We start from the raw sequence: 23,741 nt of genomic DNA on the forward strand, positions 1-23,741 counted from the left end.
AATTTTTTTAAATGAAAGTACATCATAATAACAATGCATTTGTATGCATGTTATATTACTGAAGTCATAGCCATGCTCCTTTATTGTTAATATTGACACACTATTGATACTTACTTAAAACATGGGAAGAAGGAGATAACAATTGGGCTTGACACAAACACAGTGTCAGCTTTTTACAGAAGCCTCATAACAAAACAAGAGGGTCTGAAAGGCCCAAAGTCGCTCACCTGAGGTACAAAGGAACTGGCATGTTCTGTGCAGCCCAAGATATCATAAGAACACATTTTCTGACCAAGTTTCATGAAGAGTGAACTATAAATGTAAAATTAAGAGTGCTAACAAGGTCTTAATACAGCCATAAAAGGATAAATTTCCTGCCCCTGGTGGAAATGTTTTTCAACAGACCGGAACCATTTTTTAATCTCATCCAAGATATCATTAAAAAAAATATTCTGACCAAGTTTCATGATGGTTGGACAATACATGTGACTTTCAGAGTGTTTATAAGTTTTTACCATAGCATTATAAGGAAAAAAGTCCCGGCCCCTGGCGGCCATGTTTTCCAAGCAACTGGAATCATTTTCGAACGCGTCCATCATGTAATTGGGGCAAATCTTCTGACCAAGTATAATGATGATGGGACTATAAATGTGGCATCTGGAGTGGTAACATGTTTTTTAACAGACCAGAACCATTGTGTACTCATCCAAGATATCATTTGAGCAAATGTTCTGACAAAGTTTCTTGAAGATGTGACTTTAAGAGTGTTAACAAGCTTTTACTAAAGCCATATAAAGCAAAACGCCCGCCCCCTGGAGGACATGTTTTCCAACCAAATGAAACCTTTTTTTTTCAAACTTGTTCAAGAAATCATTGGGATTAATCTTCTGACCAAGTTTCATGAATATCTGAAAATAAATCTGGCCTCTAGAGTGTAAACAAGGTTTTACTATAGCCATATAAGGAAAAATGCCCCTCGAGCCATGTTTTTCAAGCAACCTAAACTATGTTTAACCCTTTCCTTGACAGCCATTTAGCCAATATAAGCCTCTCCAGTTACCACAAGACCTAGCTGCCTGCTGACCAGTGGCTGATAGCCATCTTATCAATATCAGTACCCCATCTTTACAGGCATTTTTGGAAAAACGCTGTTTTATGACCCTCATTGCTTTTGAACCTGATATTCTCATAAAAATTGAAATATTATTGAAAAATACACAATATGAAAGTTTAAGCTAATAAAATTACCTTTCCTGTGGTGTAAACTGTATGTTTCTACCTTAATTTATTGGTCAGTTATAGTCATGCAAAGTTGACCGTTGTGTGTTTTACTGCGTTTCAATGCAAATCTACCTCTTTGGAAACGCAACCGTCATTGCCTTTAAACCTGATTTTCTCATAAAAGTTGAAATATTATTGAAAAACACTCAATATGAAAGTTTTAGCTAATAAAATTTCCTTTCCTGTGGTGTAAACTTATGTTTCTACATTATTTTATTCATCAGTTATAGTCATGTAAAGTTGACCGCTGTGTGTTTTACTGGGTTTAAATGCAAATCTCTTTCCAGCTCATATAGAAACTTTGCAAAGTTGGTGTGTTGAATCAAATACAAATAATTATATTTTGGAATATTAATTTTTTTTCTTACTTTCCAAACTACAATTCTTCTTTCTTGAAGATTTTTTTATTTTATAAATTCATTCTGCAAGCCTCAAAATTTATGTAAATTCTTATAAATAACTATAGAAAAACACAGAGTTTCTCAAACAACTTCATGCATTTTCAAAATCAATTGTATTATTTCTTATAAAATTCGTACGATAATTGGTGTTTCTATTACATTAATTCACCAAATGATTTATAAATATTTATAGATACCGGTAACAATTTAATTGGATGTTGCATAATGTGCCATGAATATTCATATAATTAATTTGCATTTTGCATTTTATTACCGATCGAAATCCGGCAATGTCGGCGTCTTCAATAAGTCTTCAGTTCGTGTATTTATTTGCAAAATTCCAATTTTAAGCGGCTACTTTATTATCAAATACTCCAGTTTATCTGATCGCCGACATATAACTTTACAACCCAGAAGTCGCCGACAAACCCGTGTATTTGTGTACCAAATTACAAAATGCCGAGGTAACATGGCACGCGCGCCAATGTCATATGAAGACTACTGCTGCGTCCGGTAAACATGTTTATTCAAAGTGTCTAGAACCTGTGTTTCTTATCCCTAAATGTTAGATTAGCACGTGCGCTATTAATTATTATTGGTCAGTTCAAAGGCATATTGAAGACCGCCGACTGCATCTTTGTTTTATTGCCCAATCAAGCACCGATAATCCAATATCCTGTGTATTACAAAACACAAATTTTAGATAAGCACGTGTCGTTTGTAAAAACATTTTATTGTACATGCCATTAAACATATCGATGACATTAAACATACCGATGTAATTCTCGTATATGATCTCGGAAACAAACATTTACGATATAATGGAATCAAACAACAATAAGAATGAAATCGATTTACAACCAAATGATATTATATCCCTATGGAACGTGTTTATTTTTGCGAAATTTTTAACGAGTTATTAATACGTTTTCGGAAAATGTCCAAATTAAAAACGGTTCGAGAATAGCAGTTATTTTAGGACATTACGAAATGCCTGAAGCGCGCACATCCCGGAACGTGATTTACGCATGTCAAATAGTAAACCCTCGTCTTGATTGGTCGCCAATTGCATCATAACTTTAAATAGCAACATTACCGGATGTTTACTTGACAGTTTAGAAAAATGATGAACGCAGGTGTATATGCATTTCTGTTACACTTAAAACGTCATTTTAAGCATTTAAATAGCAAATTAAATCGTGCCGCGTAAAAACGCGTATATATCAGGTAATAGATAGGGTAGTAGAAATGCGTAGATAACAGGGATTCGATACAGGCGTAGATACGCGTATTTGACAGGGAATAGATAGGGTCGTAGAAACGCGTACCTGTCAAGGAAAGGGTTAAACTCTTCCAAGACATCATTGAGACAAACGTTCTGACCAATTTTCATGACCCTTATTGCAAGTGGAGTCACTAGATGATCTGACAATAATTGTGGTCCGTACATTGCAAACATGGTTTTACTATAGCAATACATAGCCATTTAAGGAAAAATGCCCCGCTTCCTGGCAGCCATGTTTTTCAAGCAACCTGGACTATTTTTGAACTCATCCAAGATATCATTGAGACAAAACTTTTGACCAAGTTTCATAAAGATCAGACAATAATTGTGGTCTATAGAGTGTTAACAAGGTTTAATTATAGCCATATGTAACATTATAAAGAAAAATGCCCAGCCCCCTGGCTGCCATGTTTTTCAAGCAACCGGAACCATTTTCAAACGCATGTAAGATATCATTTAAACATATGCTCTGACCAAGTTTCATGAAGATGTGACTTTTAGAGGGTAAACAAGGTTTTACTAAAGCCATATAATGAAAAAAAATACCCAGCCCCCTGGCGGCCATGTTTTTTGACCAACCAGAACCATTAACGAACTCATCAAAGATATCATTGGCACAAATCTTCTGATCAAATTTCATGAAGATTGGACATGTGGCCTTTAGAGTGTTAACAAGGTGAATGTTTACGCAGAAAACACACAAAAGACAAATGGCGATCACAAAAGGTCACCATGAGCACATTGTGGGCCACAAACCGCTTCTAGTGATCAAATCAGCCGCCTGCAGTCCCTTATTGAATACCCTGGATTGATACTAATTCAAACACATTTTTTATACTGCAATTTTGCTTCTTTTTTTTTTAAACAAATCCAATTTACTTGCTATTTTTCTGTTATTTATCTTACAGAGCACATTCAAAAACAAAATAAGTATAACTATACGATACAATGTCATCAATATAATTATACAATTGTTTTGTTTTATAAAATAAACAAAATTTAATCCATTAACTAAAACAAACTTTGAAAAAGCCTATAAAGGCAAAATATATGAGTAAAAAGTGCTGAGTTTTCAGTATAGGACATAAATGTTGGTGTGCTATGTGCTATGAGCCTCAACAAGTAAATCGTGTTTGTATCCAAGTTCCCACGGTGTGAAAGCAACACACTACAAGCTAAAGTCTGAAAACTTTTTTCATGTCTACAAAATTAAAAAAAAATGTCTTCCTTAATTACATTCAAGCAGATGTATGACAATTACATTCAGCATGAGTATATTTCAGTGCGCCCAGACACAAGGAAATGTATGCACAGATCAGATTACAGTGAAGAATCATTGCATGTAATGATTCCACAAAAAATACAACAAAAATTAAAAACCTCCATGGCATTGTCTTCTTAAAAGTATTTACTTTTACATGAGATATTTACTTGAACTTTGTGGAGGCATTTCTAATTTCTCGCTGTCTGTGAAACAAAACAATCATCATAGTAAAGCATGTGTTTTTAATAAGCTGTCTCCCTGTATTGAAATATGTCTGCTGTTTCAATGATTTAACCCATCATTCATAAGATTATGAACTGTCTTTTTTTCTCAAGTAAAATTTTTGCAATGACAAACTTGCACAAGCATGATGACAAATTGTTAAAAAAGTGTATTTACATAATTATTACGACCCTTTTCACATCCTCTGTATTGAGTTCTGAATGAGTTGCCTCCATTGATAAAATGAATCAAGAAATCAAGACAAGATATGTTAATATAATGACACTTATCATTATGTTTTATGTACATGTTAATTTTGTTCATCAAAAAATAGATCTAGCTTTTATTTATAGATAATTAACTGAAAACTAAAACTGCAAATTTCCAGCTTTGTTTTTTTTCATTGATAAATTAGTCAGGACAATGGCTTAAATTGGGAATTAGGACACTCTTCTATGCAAGTATAAGTTCTGTTTTCAGGCAATACCCGTTAAATTCTCAAAGTTAAAATTAGACACAGCAGAGTTAAATCCCTTTCAACAAAATTTTGATAAATCAAAATATTATTAATATTGAAGTATAGATTTCTTAAATCATGGACTTCAAACATCTAGCCTTTTTTAGTATAGAAGTATAGAAAATATCAAAAGGATTCCCAGAGTTCCTTAATTTTATTAGGACTGTGCAGAAGTTATTTTTTACAAACTCATTAATTTTAATACCAACTTGTGACATGAGTTCAATCTCAGATAGTTCTTATTCAGCGGACAGACCCAGGGTTAATGGGTTATTCAAACTGAAATCCACCAAAATCCACTTAAAAACGCCTTGGATATTTGCATAACCATGGTAACCAGAGGAAAAATAACCCAGCTGATCTAAAGGCACAAAATCTGGTAGACAGAATTCTACCTCTGTGAGCAAGTAAAACCTGGTACCCTGAATGGTTAGAATTCCTGAGGTATTCTTGGCGTATTCTTCAAGCATTTGTCTGAATTGCTGCACACCTGTCTAAACATGTTCTGCAGAAAACCAAACATTAGTACCACACTTTGGTGCGTGTGTGGGGGGAGATGTAGGGAAACTATAGGCAACATCACTCTATATTTCTGTTCAATGTTATTGGTATTAATTGTCAAGGGACATTACTAGTGGATGCTTTGATGTTTCGAATTATGGCTCAGAAAAACACATGATTATCATCGCAAACATGCTCTTTCTCCTGTTGACGAATGTACAAGGAAGGGTAGAAAGCTTTTGGGGTATAAATTCTGGAACGGTTTTCTATGTCAAGTCATTCTGGAAGATGTAGATAGTATGCAAAAATCTTCTTTAAAGCAGATTTTGAAGGAGAAAAAAACATTTTCTCAGTTAAAGTGTTGATAAAAATCATCAACATTTATCAAGTATTAATGAAAGAAGTGATTTAAAACGGTGATTTTCACAAATTGCAATATTCTTAGAATTTAGCATGGATGATTACAAATTTCGACGGAGCGTATTAATAACCAAATTGGATTACAAGTCATTTTTAAATGTAAGTTTGAATGTGTGATTTTGAAAGACGCTTCTGTTCTTTTCAGTTTTGTGTTCCGTGTGGTCTGCAGTGCATTTTTCCCCTACAGCATGGCCTGAATATCTCACTGGTTGCTTCTCTTTCACAACATGGTTGTTTCCCCTTGACCACTATACATAAAATGTGTAAAACAACCTCCACAAAGAACATGTTTATCAAGCTTATGGCTTATGAAGCACTTTTAGAACACATAATTGATATTTTCTGGTGTTGAATAACATGAGAATATATAATACATACTAAAACAAGAGAAAATGCATAACAAATAGTAAATTACAGTGAACATAAATAAGGATTTTAGCTAAAGCAGAATGAAAGGGGAGGGGCCTCACCCTATTTTTTTCCCTCGTTCTTGTAAATACACTTTCACTGTCCATCTGAACTTGATTTTTCCCTAAGAAGAGACCTCCATTAAACAATACATACCATATTAGCAGAAAGTGAAGTCCCAGATAAGCCTGTGCAGAAAACATTTCAAGTATGTGAGTCGCGTTCTGAGAAAACTGGGCATAATGCATGTGGGTAAAGTGTCGTCCCAGATTAGAATGTGCAGTCCACACAGGCCAATCAGGGATGACACTTTCGTGCAGAAGAGACTTCCTTTAAACGAAAAATACCATAAAAGCGGAAAGTGTCGTCCCTGATTAGCCTGTGCGGACTGCACAGGCTAATCTGGGATGAAACTTTATGCACATGCATTAAAGCCTGTTTTCTCAGAACGAGTCTCACATGTATGAAGCCCCATTTTCCCAGAGCAAGGCTTAACCCTTTGCATGCTGGGAAATTTGTCGTCTGCTAAAATGTTGTCAGTTGAATTTCTAAAATTAGCATTTTCTTCGATTTTTTTTTCAAAGAATACTATCAAAATAGCAAACAGTTTGGATCCTGATGAGACGCCACGTTCTGTGGCGTCTCATCTGGATCCAAACTGTTTGCAAAGGCCTTCAAAATTCGGTTCCAGCACTGAAAGGGTTAATTCAAAGTCTCAGCAATACAGCAAGTTATCTTTGTCAGCACCTTGATCTCAATATTCCTGATTTATCAAATGTACAAATCCCTAACATAACCCATTCACAAAGCCCCATACCTGAACCAATAACCAATAACTTATAAGCCCAGTTCATTATTAGCACATCTGATCAGCCATATGGCTTGCAGACACAGGGCCAGCCATTTATGATAATTGAATGCACATGGCAGGGGCCTGGTACCAATGATAACGGATAACTGTACATCATGCATATGCCCATAATTAATGCCCCACATCCTTCCTGCAGAGTAGATTAATATTTATTTATCACTTGATTAACACATTACTATGGCAAATGGGCAGCCTACTTTGGCTTGTGAAATTCTGGCCTGCATTGCCAAAGTTGGTCATATGCTTAGAGATTTTATAATCTGTGAATGATTTTCTGTTGGAACCAATATACCTTAATTTCTTTTAACAGCTAATTTTATTTTTATTTTTTACTGGCGCTTTTTAGATTCAATGTATACATTTATCAACATAAAACATTTAATGACAAACTTCAATACACGCCAAAATCTGTGAAAAGGTCCCTTTAAACCTTTCCCACACAGAGGCAAAGTGAAAATGAATATGTGCAAACAGCATAAAACCACAACAGCCTGCAAGTAACTCTAACTCCCAGTCTGTTTCAGGTTTTATGCTATTTGCTGCTCATCAGTATCTAATGGTTGGAAATGAACCCTTTAAAACTTGAATCTAGTAAGGAAGGTCTTTGATTCAATTTAACTTTCTAATGGACTACTAACGGGTCAAAATACGTGTCTGAGTGGTAAAGGGTTAAACCAATCAATGTAAGCATTCAAACAACCTTAGCTACTAATAATAAATTGATTTTTGAAAATGAGCGATAAAAGTTTATGAAAATGTTTCAAGTATGTTTAATAATTGAATTTAAGTTTTCATAATACTATAATTATGATACAATTATGGACAAACAGTATAACATTTTAATCCTGAATATTCACATGGTGCTGATACTATATTTTCGAAATTTCAAAAAATGAAATTTGAAAATATCGATGTATGTTTGAAGTTCTTTTATACAGAAACAACAAAACAGTTAATGAGTTAAAGAATCATGACATAAATTTTCTACATCCAAAGAGGCATTTGGGCCTTCATTATTTTCCAACAACAAAAACATGCCTCATAAATAAGGAAATGGCGACAGACATATATAAATGACATATTCCACTGTCTTTCATGATAACATCATGTAAATCTTCCATACATCTGATCTCACGCAACAAATCATTAAAGGTCAAACAAATTCCTACCAGTTACTTCGCTTTACCAGGCCGTGTTATCACTACAAAAATATCTCAGAAATTCCCAGGTGTACATTAGCAAGGCAAATGTGTATATTACATATATAGAAATAGTTACTATGAGCTAGCATACACCTGGTGTTGGGTTACATTCTGTAGTATTCTACAGAAGGTCATTTAGGGTACAGGATTGCCTGTCTTGCCAACATTGGGCCATTGGTGGATAACTGATCTATATAATGGGTAAATGAGAGACCAATAAGAGATTTACCCAAGATTTGGAGGTGGGGGAGGGCTGGGAAAATAATAGCACATAGCAGCAGACAGTTTCTACCCTGATATATAAAATCATCCTGCTGGAACTGAATCATACAAGAGGGTTACTTATTGTAACAGACTGTTGTGAATGGTGTTACTCTTATGGGACACATACAAGGGTAGTAGGGTAGATGTGTGTATGCGTAAGAATGTAAAGGTCAGTGTATATAATGTACATGTACCTATACTGTGGTATATTTTTGATATTTTGATTCTGGTAAATTCTGTATAGGCCTACAAATGCTCTAATCTTTCATGAACACTGAAAATGTAAGAACTCAGTTTCTTGTTAGAATGAGTTGTACTTTCTAGCTGGACCGTTAAATGCTAACAGTACAAAGCAATTGGTGTTATGAAGTCTGCTCAGGTGAGGGGAACCAAAATGCCTCATGTTGCAAAAATCAAATATGGTGGACACCCTACCTTCTGGTTGCTATGGAAACTCTACAATATGGAGGCATGGGAAATAATGTATAGTTTCACTTTGGTTATTACAAATGATGTGCACAGATTCTTCAGGAAATATATATTAAATGCTGAGCTTCTAGTTGTATTTATGGTACATTTTGGATTGCGTGAGCACATAGACAGTTGTACAACTAGCTTCTTCAACAGTCCCTGGAGAAAGCAAGGTATTTTATATTGTATATTATAATGCATGTATGATTTAATATTTTACATGAAACTGTATTGAAAACTAAGGGAAATACTTATATGCTGCCATGTACATAATTATTATGCAATTATAAGTGTTGAATACCAAATGACATAGTCACGTTTTTGCATTTGACACAATGTCTATCACATACTTGACTTAATCAACTTTGTTTACAAGCCTGAAAGTTTGGAGATAACTGTCTAGTAAGCGAAGTGAAGATTTCAGACATATTGAGGTCAAAAACCAAAAAACATTTACATAACAACCATGAAGAAATGAAAACATTACTTGAACAACTTTTCAAATGGATTATAGTTCAGGTCAAAGCCAAATGTGGATAAACCCTGTAGCAAACTGCCAGACTAAGGGTGCAAAGCTGACCGCTGGTTGAATTTGGGTCAAATGTTTGTAGAATTAATTTGGTCCCCTTCAACCAGCTGTGCTATGCATTCCATATCATCATAAAAGTACTATCATAGAACAGGAATGTCCATGGAAAAACGGCCATATACAGACTGAAGGTGGATCCAACATCTCTTGACTACCATCATAGACTGGTAGCTGAGATTGCACAGATATTTGCAGGGAAAGGGATATCTGAAGCTTGAAAAAGTTGAGATGCCAAGTTATGCATTTCTTGATGCTTATGAATGGTATTTGGAGAAGAAACTGTAGGAATGATGTTGCTCAATATTGAAATGTTGATATTTTTTAACCCTTTGCATGCTGGGAAATTTGTCTTCTGCTAAAATGTCTTCTGCTTAATTTCTAAAATTAGCATTTTCTTCGATTTTTTTCAAAGAATACTATCAGAATAGCAAACAGTTTGGATCCTGATGAGACGCCACGTTCTGTTTGCCAAGGCCTTCAAAATTCGGTTCCCGCACTGAAAGGGTTAATGAGCGCGATAAAACACTGGCCTGCATTTTTCTGTAACTCTCAGAAAAATGGCATTTCATGTATTTCAATGTGTTTAGACTTTTTGTTCTGACATTTATCGACTGCAAAGATTAATATTTGTAAAGAACATGAATGGATTTGTGAGAACAAAAATGTAAATTCCTAAACAGAAGAGTGGACCAAGAGAAGATTCAGAAATTGTGAAATAAATAGGAAGAAACGGTTTCTGGACAGCTGCAATTTGGAAAGAACAGATAAATCTGCTGTAAAATGTGACATTTAAAACCCTGGTGTTGACATAAGAAACTGGGTCACAGTTAGAATGGGCCTCAAAATGACAACTTTTGGAAATCATGAACACTACGGAAAATGATACCAAAATAACTGGATAAATAGTGCCAAATAAAATACACAAGGATATGTAGCGCCAAATGCAACAATGCAATGATAAATAGTCCGATATGAAAGCTGCACCTTTTTTATAAACAAAGTGCATTGATGTTGAAAACGAACTGGGAAATATTTCACTTTTGAATGATATGAAGATTAACTTGTTGTGAACTGGGCCAAAACAAGTGACATGCATAATGATTTCCAAACCAACTATGTTGGACAGGGACAATATATTCTATGTTTATTATTTATACTTGAACATGAAAGTGTTTCTCTGAAGAAGAAGAATCTAAGACAGGCCATGTGCCAGTCTATGAGAATGGAAAACCTTTGCTCTGACAGTCAGATCTGGTGGGGGAAATTCTACACCTGATTATCTTCTACAGTAGCAGCCAGAATATTCTCCTTACCTGATTTCACCCAACAGCCCATTAGGAAGGCTTTTTTAGTAATGGGCGCTATAAATAGATTCTCGGCTAGGCTTATCAGGATAATGTGTTGTGTGTATTGGATGAACACTGAGGAATGCCAAACATTGTGTGTATTGGATGAACACTGAGGATTGCCAAACGCATTCACACAGCTCATGGTGGCATAGTATAGAGGTTTCGTGTGCACATCCTGTTATGTGTAATTGCTGTGCTGTATTTGTATTCAAAGTACATACATTTCAGAGTATATACAGTACATATATACGTTTCAAAGTACATACAGAACAAATATAAATTATACTGAGTAGTACAAATTTTTACGCTGATTGGAAAAAAACATCTGACTGATATGTGCTATTTCTGAATTTATAATCAAATGTTATGATGACATGTTCAAAATGTCAAAAGTATAACTTTGCAATATATGAAATTAATGATTCTTGTTTTATTTCAGGGTTAGCTATCTTAAAGTTGAAAGGACCAAAACAAATGGAAAATGTACATCTATTTATTGTATTCGATATTATTAACACTTTTAAAACTTTACATTGGTTTATATTGGAATAGAACAGTACAAAAGAATCAGTATTTAATTACATTAAAAGTGGCAAACCCTTATTTGAGCCATTATTTGGCACATATACATACTATTTTTTTTAGTTAGTGCATTTGAATGCGCAGCTCACGTTTGAAATGAAACTTTGAGTTTGATGATTAATAAAACAACTTTTCACAAATTGGTAACAATAACTTATTTAGTTAACACTCTTAGATTTAGGTATTCTTAACTGCACGTTCTTAACAGAGAACAAATAATTTGAAAACAGTTCCACTGTTCTTCTTTAAAAGGTTCTATGCATGGTTACTGTAAAAATCCCTCTGTATCCCATATTTAACACCCTGCCTTGCATCTGGCTGCAATATGCGGAGCCTCAAAGAACAAAAGACAGATTGATCACTGTGAACAATCAACCTCCGGAAACAGTAGGAATCTGTTCCTCATTGAGCAAACTATAATTATTGTTGTCATCACCTCATGCACAAAGACCCAGCTAACAATAAAGCTTATAGTTAAGCATAGCAGACCAGATTCTGAGCACAAGGAATGCATGAGAATTCATACCACGGTATGGAGATATGCACAAACTTGACAAAGCATTCACAGATGAACACAGGGGTAAAAGTCTCTTTCTGTAACAACAGAACTTTGCATCCACCCATTTTAACTGTGGCATATCATGTTCTAATCTCAACATATATTATAAATTCGTTATCAGTTTCATCATCACAAAAACAGCATCTCCATCAACCAATCATCATCAATCCCAGCAATAATGCAAGGAGCAACAATATAAGTCGCATTCTGAGAAAAATGGGCATAATGCATATACATAAAGTGTCCACACAAAATCGCCTATGAAGTCTGCAAAGGCTAATCAGGGACGTAACTCTATGAAACACTACATTTTCAAAAAGAGACTTCAATGGAAAACCTTCCATAATAGCCGAAAGCATCTCTCGTGATTAGCCTGTGCAGACTGCACATCCCTGATTTTTCTGTGTGGACTGCACAGGCTTATAATTCTAGGACAACACTTAACAGACATGCATTAAGCCTGGTTTACCCAGAAAGCCGCTAATATCATCACCATCAATAATCAACACCTCCATGATCATTATGATCATCATAAGCAGTATCATCAATAGCCATGTAAATACATACATAGCAGTGAGATCAGCAGTGGTAGAACAAACATCTCAATCATCAATTATTGTAAGCCATGTTATGGGAAAATGGGGCTAAATTAATTTGCGTATTGTCTTCCCAAATAAGCTTGTGCAGTTCGCACAGGCTTTTTCCTTAAACTGTATTTTTGTTTAAACAAAATATTATGTAAATGCGGAAAGTCATGTCCCTGATCAGAATGTGCAAACTGCTGAGGGTAATCTGGGACGACACTCTCCCCACTTGCATTAAGACCAGTTTTACCAGAACAAGTTAAAGTATAGTTAATACCATCAATTCAAATCATACAAGTTTCTTCCACAGTAAAAACAAACATGCTTGTCAGTTGGACATAATTTTAATCCTAGATTATCAAAAAACCTTCAACTCATCATACTAGAATGAGAACATGTTCCTTTAACACTAACAATTCATAAAATACACAAATTACACAGTCAGCCTTGGTAATAAGTTGGATAGAAAAATGGGCCAAACATGTACATGTTAACAACAATGTACATATTTACACCATGTATATGTATACCCAAACTACAACCATTCTGTCAAAGACATGTGGAGCTCACTTCTTGCATTTAAAAGCGTGATAAAGATAATACCTCGCACAAAATATCCTAAAGACGTGAATAGAGGAATTTAAGGCAAATACATTCAAAACCATTATGATAGCTTCAATCATAATTCCAAAACAAGGGGAATCACCTGAGTAATGGTCCATGAGATTGGATGTAGTATCATTCCAATTCCATCACATGGCAACAACAATAAGGAGATAAATATGATCTGCACTAAAAAGATGGTTACATTTAGATATTAAATTGGAAAATACTGAAGAACATGTTATTGTTATTTTATGAAATTTGAAGATAGGATAAAGTCTTTAGGACTAAAAATAATAGCTTATGAACGTTAATATAATGCTTATTACAGTGGTCAAATAGCCCCTTTTTGATGCACTAATAGCGAAAAGGAAAGTCGTTTATCAACCAAATGACCTTAACAAATCAATATAACAGCAATATCTTTCAAGTTGCAACATAAAGTGTAACAAGGATATACAGGTAAGTGAAAAAGTAAACGACCAAATGCCACACTGGCAGGTCAGGGATTTGCGACCATCAACATGGGGATCCAGAACATCCCTGCATGGTGTAGGCTTAAAGGACCTTGTTGTTGGTAACACCACAATCTCAGGGGGAATTTTTTTATATTGTTAAGTGGCAACTCATCAATCCCTACTGGGAATTTTTAGTTACTTATTTGTCATTCAACAATCCCTTGGGATATTTGTTGTTGTTTATTGGTAACTCTAAAAGCCTCAGGGCAATTATTCATTGGTTGTTGAACTAGGCTTAGATATTATTGTTATAACATGTGTTTGACATTTGTAAGACTAAGACCCTGTTTTTACCAAGCAATTCTTAGACTAAAGTCTTTAAATAAAGAATATTCTTTGAATTAAAATATTTAACAACTGCTCTAATCTTTTAGTACAACTTGGCATTTATCATCTCTATGTACATAATCTTCATGTAGAACATTCTAGTAAAGACATTTTCTCAAGTGAAAGCCTGTATATATTCAAACACCATAAGTGTTTTTCCTGCTTCTATGTCTATGATTTATTCTTAAGTCTAAGAATGGGTTAGTGAATGGGGCCACGATGAATGTTGGGATTTAAAGGGTTCAATCTAATGTAGTTAATTCACGACTGACCACATCATCAAACAAAATATACTCCGCAAGTTCCTCCAGCTAAAATCTATACAACAACAAGAGCTGTCTCCATACGATGACATATGCCTCCAATAAACGCTTTGAAAGAAGAGATGAGCATTTTTCGAAACCTAAACGTGGACCCTAAGTTCAAGGTCAAGGTCACAGGGGTCAAAAATAGTGTGCGTATGGAAACGCCTTGTCCATATACACATGCATACCAAATATGAATGTTACATCTGAAGCGACATTGAAGTAATGAGCATTTTTTTAAACCTAAACGCAAAGTGTGACAGACAGACAGACAGACGGACGGACAGACAGACGGACGGTGCAAACACTATATGCCCTCCTTTGTGGGCATAAAAAGCCACACCAGCAAATGAGGGGAGTTCATCTCACATACCTGGGATTCCCTCTCAGGGCGGCGTGGTGCAGGGCATTGAAGCCGTTGTTGTTGGTGATGGTCATGTCGCCGTGGAACTCCAGCAGCAGGGAGATCATGTCGTCACGCTTCTTGCTGATTGCGTCATGGAGAGCCGTGTCACCTTCTGAATCCTGCAAGGGTTAATAATACATGAACCCCATTCTGAAAAAAAGGGGGTTAACCCTTTCCCACTCAGAAGCAAGGTGAAAATGGCTATGTGCAAACAGCAGAAAACCAGAACAGTCTGCGAGTAACTTGCAGTCTGTTCAGGTTTTAAGCTGTTTGCTGCTCATCAGTATCTAACGTTTGGAAATGAAGTCTTTAAAACTTGAATCTAGTAAGAAAGGTCTTTAATTAAATTTAACTTTGTTAAGGAGTACAAATGTGTAACAATATGTATCTAAGTTGTAAAGGGTTTATGAATCTGCATAAAGTGTTGCAGTCCGTACTGACTTATCTAGTAGGACACTTAACTCACATGCATTAAACCCCATTTTTCCACAGCAAGGATCATATATATCAGCAGTAATTTTTTTGCCCAAAAGTATAGCCTCCTCCAGGCTGTTTCCCAATTGCAAGAAGTAACAAGAGCACCGCCTTGCGGGTGCAGACCGCTCATCTATTTTCTTTTTAAAGGTGAAGGGACTCTCATTTTCAATCACAAAGGAGGGAGGAGTGGAGTGAAGAGGGGTGTATAGTGTGGGGTTGTGGACATTTATTACATTATCTTCCAAAAAAGCGAAAAAAAAAAAAAAAAAAAAAAAAAATCGGGGGGGGGGGGGTATAGTGTGAGGGTGTGGTGATAATTTGTGAGATGATCTTAAAAAAAAAAAAAAAAAAAAAAAAAAAATCAAAAAAAAAATTTGGGGGGGGTGGGGGGGTGGGGTGGGGGTATAGTGTGAGGGTGTGGTGGTCATTTGTGAGATGATCTTATAAAAAAAAAAAAAAAAAAAAAAAATTAGGGGGGGGGGAGGGGGGGAGGGGGGGGAGGGCACGGGGGATGGTTTGGGTGAAGTCTATTGTGGTATGTCAGGTAAGAGTAGTTTCATCAAAGTATCAATCAAATCTAATCATAAATAAAGAAGTTATGGCAATTTTAGCAAAATTTAATAATTTGACCTTGAGAGTCAAGGTCATTCAAAGGTCAAAGTAAAATTCAAGTTGCCAGGTACAGTAACCTCATGATAGCATGTAAGTATTTGAAGTTTGAAAGCAATAGCCTTGATACTTCGAGTGGATCGAAACACAAAATTTAACCATATATTAAAAGTTACTAAGTCAAAAAAGGGCCATAATTCCGTAACAATGACAACCAGAGTTATGCAACTTGTCCTTTTACTGTACCCTTATGATAGTTTGTGAGTGTTCCAAGTATGAAAGCAATATCTATGATACTTTAGGGGTAAAGTGACCAAAACATAAATCTTAACCAAATTTTCAATTTTCTAAGTATAAAGGGCCCATAATTCCGTCCAAATGCCAGTCAGAGTTACATAACTTTGCCTGCACCGTCCCCTTATGATAGTTCATAAATCTTGCAAGTATGAAAGCAATAGCTTTGATACTGTAGGAATAAAGTGGACCTAAACACAAAACTTAATCAAATTTTCAATTTTCTAAGTATAAAAAGGGCACATAATTCTGTCAAAATGCCAGTCAGAGTTACATTACTTTGCCTGCACAGTCCCCTTATGATAGTTAGTAAGTGTTGCAAGTATGAAAGCAATAGCTTTGATGCTTAAGGAATAAAATGGACCTAAACACAAAACTTAACCAAAATTGTCAATTTTCTAAGTATAAAAAGGGCACATAATTCTGTCAAAATGCATGCCAGAGTTATCTAACTTTGCCTGCCCAGTCCCCTCATGATAGTAAGTAAGTGTACCAAGTTTGAATGCAATAGCATTGATACTTACTGAGAAAAGTGGAACTAAACGCAAAACTTAACCAAAATTTGCAATTTTTTAAGTACAAAAAGGGCACATAATTCTGTCAAAATGCACGCCAGAGTTATCTAACTTTGCCTGCCTAGTCCCCTCATGATAGTAAGTAAGTGTACCAAGTTTGAATGCAATAGCATTGATACTTTCTGAGAAAAGTGGACCTAAACGCAAAACTTAACCGGACGCCGACGCCAACGCCAACGCCAACGCCAACGCCAACGCCAACGCCGACGCCAAGGTGATGACAATAGCTCATAATTTTTTTTCAAAAAATAGATGAGCTAAAAAAGGTTTTTCCTATGGCAAAAAGTAGCATTTTTGTCCCCAAAATCTGACCAAACTTTCCCCCAAAATATGCCAAACTTTTCCAATAAACTCAAAAATGTGTTTATTGAGTTCATTATACAGTAATTTAATTCCCTAGCACTTTGTAATATAAATTTGAGAAAGCATGCATTAATAAACAATTGGTATTCTGTAATTTATAACAGGGGTGTGATTGAGGCAAAGTCAGAGGGGTGGAAAATTTTGTCGACTGATTTTGACTATGCGAATGGCACTCATAACGCAATGACAAACCTTAAAACAGACATTAAAATAAACAACTTCTTGAACTTCATAACAATATTTCTTTATAAAAACCTGTTAAACTTCACATTTAACATACTGAGGATGCAAAGTAAACAGTATTTATTGTGATCAATAGCAGCAGTTTTTCAATGTATTGAATTACAGTAAATGGACTAAATATAAATAAACACACTTGAGTGTTCTTCTTGCGTTTATGATGTATTAAACTGAGTTAAATTAATATATTTAATTTGTTTACCTTTCAATATCTTGCATTTCACATCTTCAGTTCAATGCTATTTCAGTTAACTGAACAGCGTGACAAACATAATAAAGCAGAATATGCATATGAATCTGATTATACACAGATTCACTTACATATAAATCAAATCATGTTTGTCTATTTCCATGTTCAAACGATACTCTTCTTAATTGTTTTACTTCGCCAGTAGAGAATGAACTCCGATTTGCAAACACTGGTTTCCGTGACACAAATTCACTGTGCACATTTCTAAACAAAATATGTGTTGCTTGTATCTAAAACGTAGTCTTTTTCGTTGACAAACACATTTCATTTTTAATATTAAACTATATGATGTCAGTCGTTAATTCGATTGCTATTTGTCATTTCAATAATCTTAATTTTTGCTTCGCAACGGCGCCATTTGCAAGCGAATCAGCTTAGAAATACCAAACACATTTTAAGAAACTGATTTTAATTGGAAAATTGGGAAACGACAGCCAATTATATGGCTCGTTTTAAAAATGCTTAGGCAGAATCTACCAGTGTAAAATGCAGAGAGATTTACCCCTGTGGATATTTCGGGCCGCTTATGAAATACGTCAGCGGAATCGGTGGTACCACCTTCTCCCCCCCACATTTTTTAAACGAAGTGACGCGAATCTCAGAAGTGACCCCCGGGACAACAAAATCCGCGGAAATCCGCAGATCCGCAGAAAAATCACACCCCTGTATACCGTATTTTACCATGCATAGCGCGCAGTTTTTTACCTTCAAATTTCAAAATAAAAATTCAGTGCGCGTAATACATTGACACAACGCTTTCCTGGTTGCTATATTGCAAAAAATCCATTTCGTAATCGTAAATCTTCACAATTGCCGCCATTTTTGTTATTGCAAAAAAACTACACCCTATAATGTTATAGACTGAAGGGGCCGTTGTCGAAACAACAAATAGCGGGAAAGGTTAGGAATGAACGGGGTAGTAATAGTTTTGACAAAAATTAAAAGATGAAAAAAATGTCTTTGTTGGTGTTTTCACACTTCTTCATTGATTGTTCTTTAAAAAAAATCGAGGTATATCGATCCCTGTGCGCCGCGGTATTGTTTGTTAAAGTTTTCGTTGTCATGAAAACTCGTTGATTTACAACGCAAAACGTCTTATTTGAACTAAGGCTAATTATTTCAATAAGTATTTCTCAACTTCGCTTTTGCTTTATTTTGATAATTTAATCCAAAGTTTAATGTTAGCATTTCCGAAAATGTGCACTCTATGTGAATTGACAGTTTGACGTCATCAAAGGAAAGCCGCTTCCTGTCTGAAGCAATAAAGCGACAAGTTTCTCGCCGACAAAATTGGCTTCCTTTGTCTAGCAATCAACATGCCGAACCAATCGTGTGTTTGTTCCTCAATGGCAATCGTCCAATTAAATAATAGCACGTGCAAAGCTCCACCTTCGAACCTTTTGCAAAGAACGGAGTGGAGTTCAACGGTTAATTGAGCAAGTGTTTTACGTAAGTTGAGTTCCGATTTGCCGAAATTACTAGGCCCTAAGCATTGAAACGACGAATACATTTATCAATGATTTTCCGATCTCTGCATAAATATGCTACTGTGCGAGTATACTACGTAGGTTACAAACCAACAATAGAGATATAGACTCGTTTTATTTTCTTTCAATAGAGACAAAATAATGATAATTGTCAAATGGCTTTACGCGGATAACGCCAACTGTATGGAATTGAGCGTTCGGGTGTATTGTTTGTCTTACTATAAATACTTATCAACTAGACGCAGTGAAGGCGCGAAATACCGGGTCAAACTGGATTTATTGGGGAGCATCTCTTAATGGGGAAATATTTAAGTCGATGAAAAATAAAATGGGATCCACGGACGATTTGCGTAAAATTGGACATTGAGATGTTGCGGGTCTGCAGAAGAAGATGTCATACGATGTTGTGAGTGGCAGGTAATGAAAATGTTACACTGTTCAAATGTGAGGAATAGGTAATAGTGGTTCGAATTTAACGCAAACATGCGCAGCGGCAATAAGGACATAACGGTGTTCTCGAGAGAATAATCTTAAAAATTGTCGAAAATATAGTGCTTTGCAACCCATGCTCCTGATCGTATAAACGCTCCCTACTTTAAAACAAAAAATTAAGCGCCCGAAAAACTCAGATTAAATGATTGCGCAATATAAGAATGGCGGCCATTTTCGGCCAAATTTTCATAATCATATTAATATTGTTTAATTTTTCCCAATCACATGGACTATCACGCTTTTTTTCCCAATCCAAAAGGCACAGGCTGTAAAATATACAATGTAAAGCTTAAAAAAAATCACTGACCAGGAACCATGTTAGCTGAGGAAAAACTGGCTTACAAATATGAAAAACATGTTTAAAATAAAATCCAGATGAGGCAGTAAGGATAGAATGGACAGAAAAGTATTTCTTATGGGACCTAGTACTTTCTTCTTTACAGAATGCAAAACCAAAAGCTTCCAGTTTCAGGTGTATTTTTGCTGATGAACCCCAGGTAGGAGACTGGAATCACGCCAAAAGATTGAGAAATAACGCCTACGTCTTATTGGCCATTTCAGACAGTTTCAACCTATCCAGCGATCTACACACAGTCATATTTATGCTAGGCTGAATGCGTTCTTCTTACATTAAATGTAATTATCGTTGCATTAAGACAATCAGATTTAAAGAGCCAAGTAGTCCTGAATTTACCTGTAGCATTGTGCATCCAGACGAAAACACTTACATACTCTAAAGCAAATGAACCTACTGCCAGCATGACATGCACATATCCTATGTGGCATGTTGTTTAGTCATAATGCCATATCAGAAGTCTAACTTCTTACATTATTGTTTTTAAATAACTGCATTATACAGGATTATTTATAACCATATAGTCTGAAGTGAGGGTACATATACATCCATATTTTCTGATGTGAGTGTACATTAATGTACATTAAAAACACTGAAATAATTGCACAATTAAGCCTTGTACATATAATTTGACAATAGTTCTGATCATCATATACATGCATTACTCTCGTAGTTCTGATCATCATATACATGCATTACTCTGATCATCATATACATGCATTACTCTGATCATCATATACATGCATTACTCTCATCATCATATACATGCATTACTCTCATCATCATATACATGCATTACTCTCATCATCATATACATGCATTACTCTGATCATCATATACATGCATTACTCTCATCATCATATACATGCATTACTCTCATCATCATAAACATGCATTGCTCTCATCATCATATACATGCATTACTCTGATCATCATATACATGCATTACTCTGATCATCATATACATGCATTACTCCATCATATACATGCATTACTCCATCATATACATGCATTACTCCATCATATACATGCATTACTCTCACACAAATTCATTTCAGCCTTGCTCTGGAACACCGAGGCTGTCAATGTGCTTAAAATGTCGTCCCATATTAGCCTGTGCAGTCTGCACAGGCTACTCAGCAACGACACTTTACGCTATTATCATATTTTTCGTACAAAGGAAGTCTTTTCTTAGCAAAAAGCCAATTAAGTCGAAAAGTATTGTCCCCGATAAGCCTGTGCAGTCTGCACAGAATTATCTGGGATGACAATTGTGAGGCACATTGACAAACCTGCAGACTTGGATGACATCCAATCTCCAGCAGTGCCTTGACGACCCCAATGTGACCCTTGTTGACCCCAATGTGCAGGGGCGTCTGGCGGCGTTTGTTGCGTGCGTTCAGATCGGCACCGCCACGGTGCAGCATGTCGATGACACCAGGCTCATCACCAAATGCGGCATGGTGCACCGCCCTGTCACCATCCTTGTCCTAGATGGCAAAAGCACATCATTATTAGATAAATATAGCTGCACTCTGGGAAAGCGGGGCTTAATGCATGTGAAGGCCACACTGCTAATCAGGGACAACACTTTGGGCTTAAATGGAATTTAGTGTTTAAAGAAAGCCTCCATAAACCAAAATCTTCTTAACATGCATTCAGCCCTGTTTTCCCACAGCAAGGTTCATATGTGCTGCTCATTTTTGTACTGACGAAAACTTCATCTTTCTTTTTTGCAGAAGTTATACACATCATAACACACATAGGGTAAGGGAGACAACTTTCAAATGGCACATTATATAAATATTACATGTCTGACAGGGTGACAGTAAATTTGTCAACTTGAGGAAATACTGTCAACCGAGGCAAAGCCAAGGTTGACAGTATTTTCCGAAAGTTGACAAATTTACTGTCACCCTGTCAGACATGTAATATTTATTTTATTATACCGAACAAACTTTTCAAACATGAACAAATTATATGAACCATTAACAATTTTAATATTCAATAATTGTATTTAATTTCAGCAATGAACAACCATTAATATGTTGAGTGGTTCACATTTTCGGGCCGAGCAAAATGAACTTCGCTTTATTCGTAACCTAGCAATCGATTTATCCCATCAATTTTTAGTCGTCAATTATTTCTTTAAAAATATATTACCGAACCAGCTTTCTGTATCTTATTTTCATCACTTGATTACGCAATTTATGACGTACTCGTGTGACGTCATTTCGGTGACGAAACATTTTGGGACAACACTATGGACGTGGTAGTTTTTGAACAGTAAAATATTTGTTTAAAGCATCGAACGAATCCAAAACGTATTTCGGATTGTGTGTTTGTCATGCATAAGAACAGACACTGGAAGTGTATATCGTTGTAACTTTATTGTTATTACCATGCCATTAAAGTTGCCATTGAGGTAAGCGTGTCGTTTATACTAAATTGATTTTTTATGACTCCTGTCAAAGCTTTAATAATGGCAGTAATCTATTATACGACAGTTTCAGCTGCAATAGATATTTTAATTATCCAAATACAACGGAAATGCAAAACTGCGTACTGCGCATGCGCGAATGGGACAGTATAATTTTCGAACATTCCGCACGTGATTGCTAAGGCAGCGGGATACAGTATTTTTTTGTCAGTAAATTTTTTCCCGCTGGTAGCACGTGATTGCTATGGCAGCGGGATACAGTATATTTTGGACAGTAAATTTATTCCCGCTGGGTCTGACAGTATTTCTATGTCACGATGGCCTATGGGAGTTTAGCATTGTGAATAAAAGTGAGGTATAATAATAAAAAATATCCAAGAGACTGATACAAATTCCATTCAAATTGTAAAAACAGGGGTGTCAATTTTCCCAAATTTTAAATCTGGAAAATTAAGCTGGGAGTCTGTGACCGTAGGTTCCCAACAGTTACGAAGAGCAGACCCCCCCCCTCCCCTCAGCTTATTGCTCTTTTATATAGTCTTTGTATTTTCAATTTCTTGTGAGTACACTGCACAATATTTAAAACAGAACCATCCATTACACAACAAGCGTATTTATCATTCTATTAAAAATATAATAAAAAAACATCAAAAATAAATTTTAATTGACGAACAATACCGTATCTGAAAACGACTGTCTGAAACATATCAAGATAAGTCTTATGCATATGAAATTAAATATGCAGATCATTTGAAACAGAAAATGAAAACCAGTAACCATAAACTAGCAAAAAGGCAATCAATATATAATTTGGTTAACATATTGTTTTACAATATGCTATTGCAGTGTGTTAATTTGCTAATCGATAATTCACAATTTCAAAATGGCAGATAAATTGCAACAATTTGATTTTCGGACAGTAGCAATGAGGTTTTGTTAAAGTTCATGTCCGTGCTAGCTGCAAACCAATCAGAAAGCAATAAATAAAAGACCAGGCAACTCAGTACCAAGCGCAAATTTCTGAAACATTCATAGGTTTCACTTACCTCAATCTCCATGTCAAGGTCGTACTTCATGAGCACTTTAATCACGTCCAGGTGTCCATTCTGGGAGGCCGCCTGCAGGGCAGTGTGACCAGCAAACACACCGTTCACCTGTGGGGCATCATATACGGGATTATTAGTTACACTGTTAGTAACTGATGGTGTATGGGATATACACCCTCAGTAA

General features: G+C 35.7%; 1 protein-coding gene across 12 annotated transcripts in view; it reads right to left on the bottom strand.

The window, feature by feature from the left end:
- LOC127873555 (E3 ubiquitin-protein ligase MIB1-like) overlaps positions 1 to 23,741 on the bottom strand; it is a 123,131-nt gene that overhangs the window by 73,768 nt on the left and 25,622 nt on the right. For all 12 annotated transcript variants that reach the window (XR_008046250.1, XR_008046245.1, XR_008046249.1 and 9 more), the window contains exons 11-13: positions 23,558 to 23,665; positions 21,364 to 21,561; positions 14,897 to 15,048 (exon numbers count right to left, since the gene is read on the bottom strand). Coding sequence is in view for 1 of the 12 variants with exons in the window: in XM_052417431.1 (XP_052273391.1) it covers positions 14,897 to 15,048; positions 21,364 to 21,561; positions 23,558 to 23,665 (458 nt within the window). In the remaining 11 variants the exon portion in view is untranslated. The remainder of the gene's footprint in view (positions 1 to 14,896; positions 15,049 to 21,363; positions 21,562 to 23,557; positions 23,666 to 23,741) is intronic.

Source organism: Dreissena polymorpha, chromosome 3, assembly GCF_020536995.1.
Source record: "Dreissena polymorpha isolate Duluth1 chromosome 3, UMN_Dpol_1.0, whole genome shotgun sequence".
Taxonomy (NCBI): Eukaryota; Metazoa; Mollusca; class Bivalvia; order Myida; family Dreissenidae; genus Dreissena; species Dreissena polymorpha.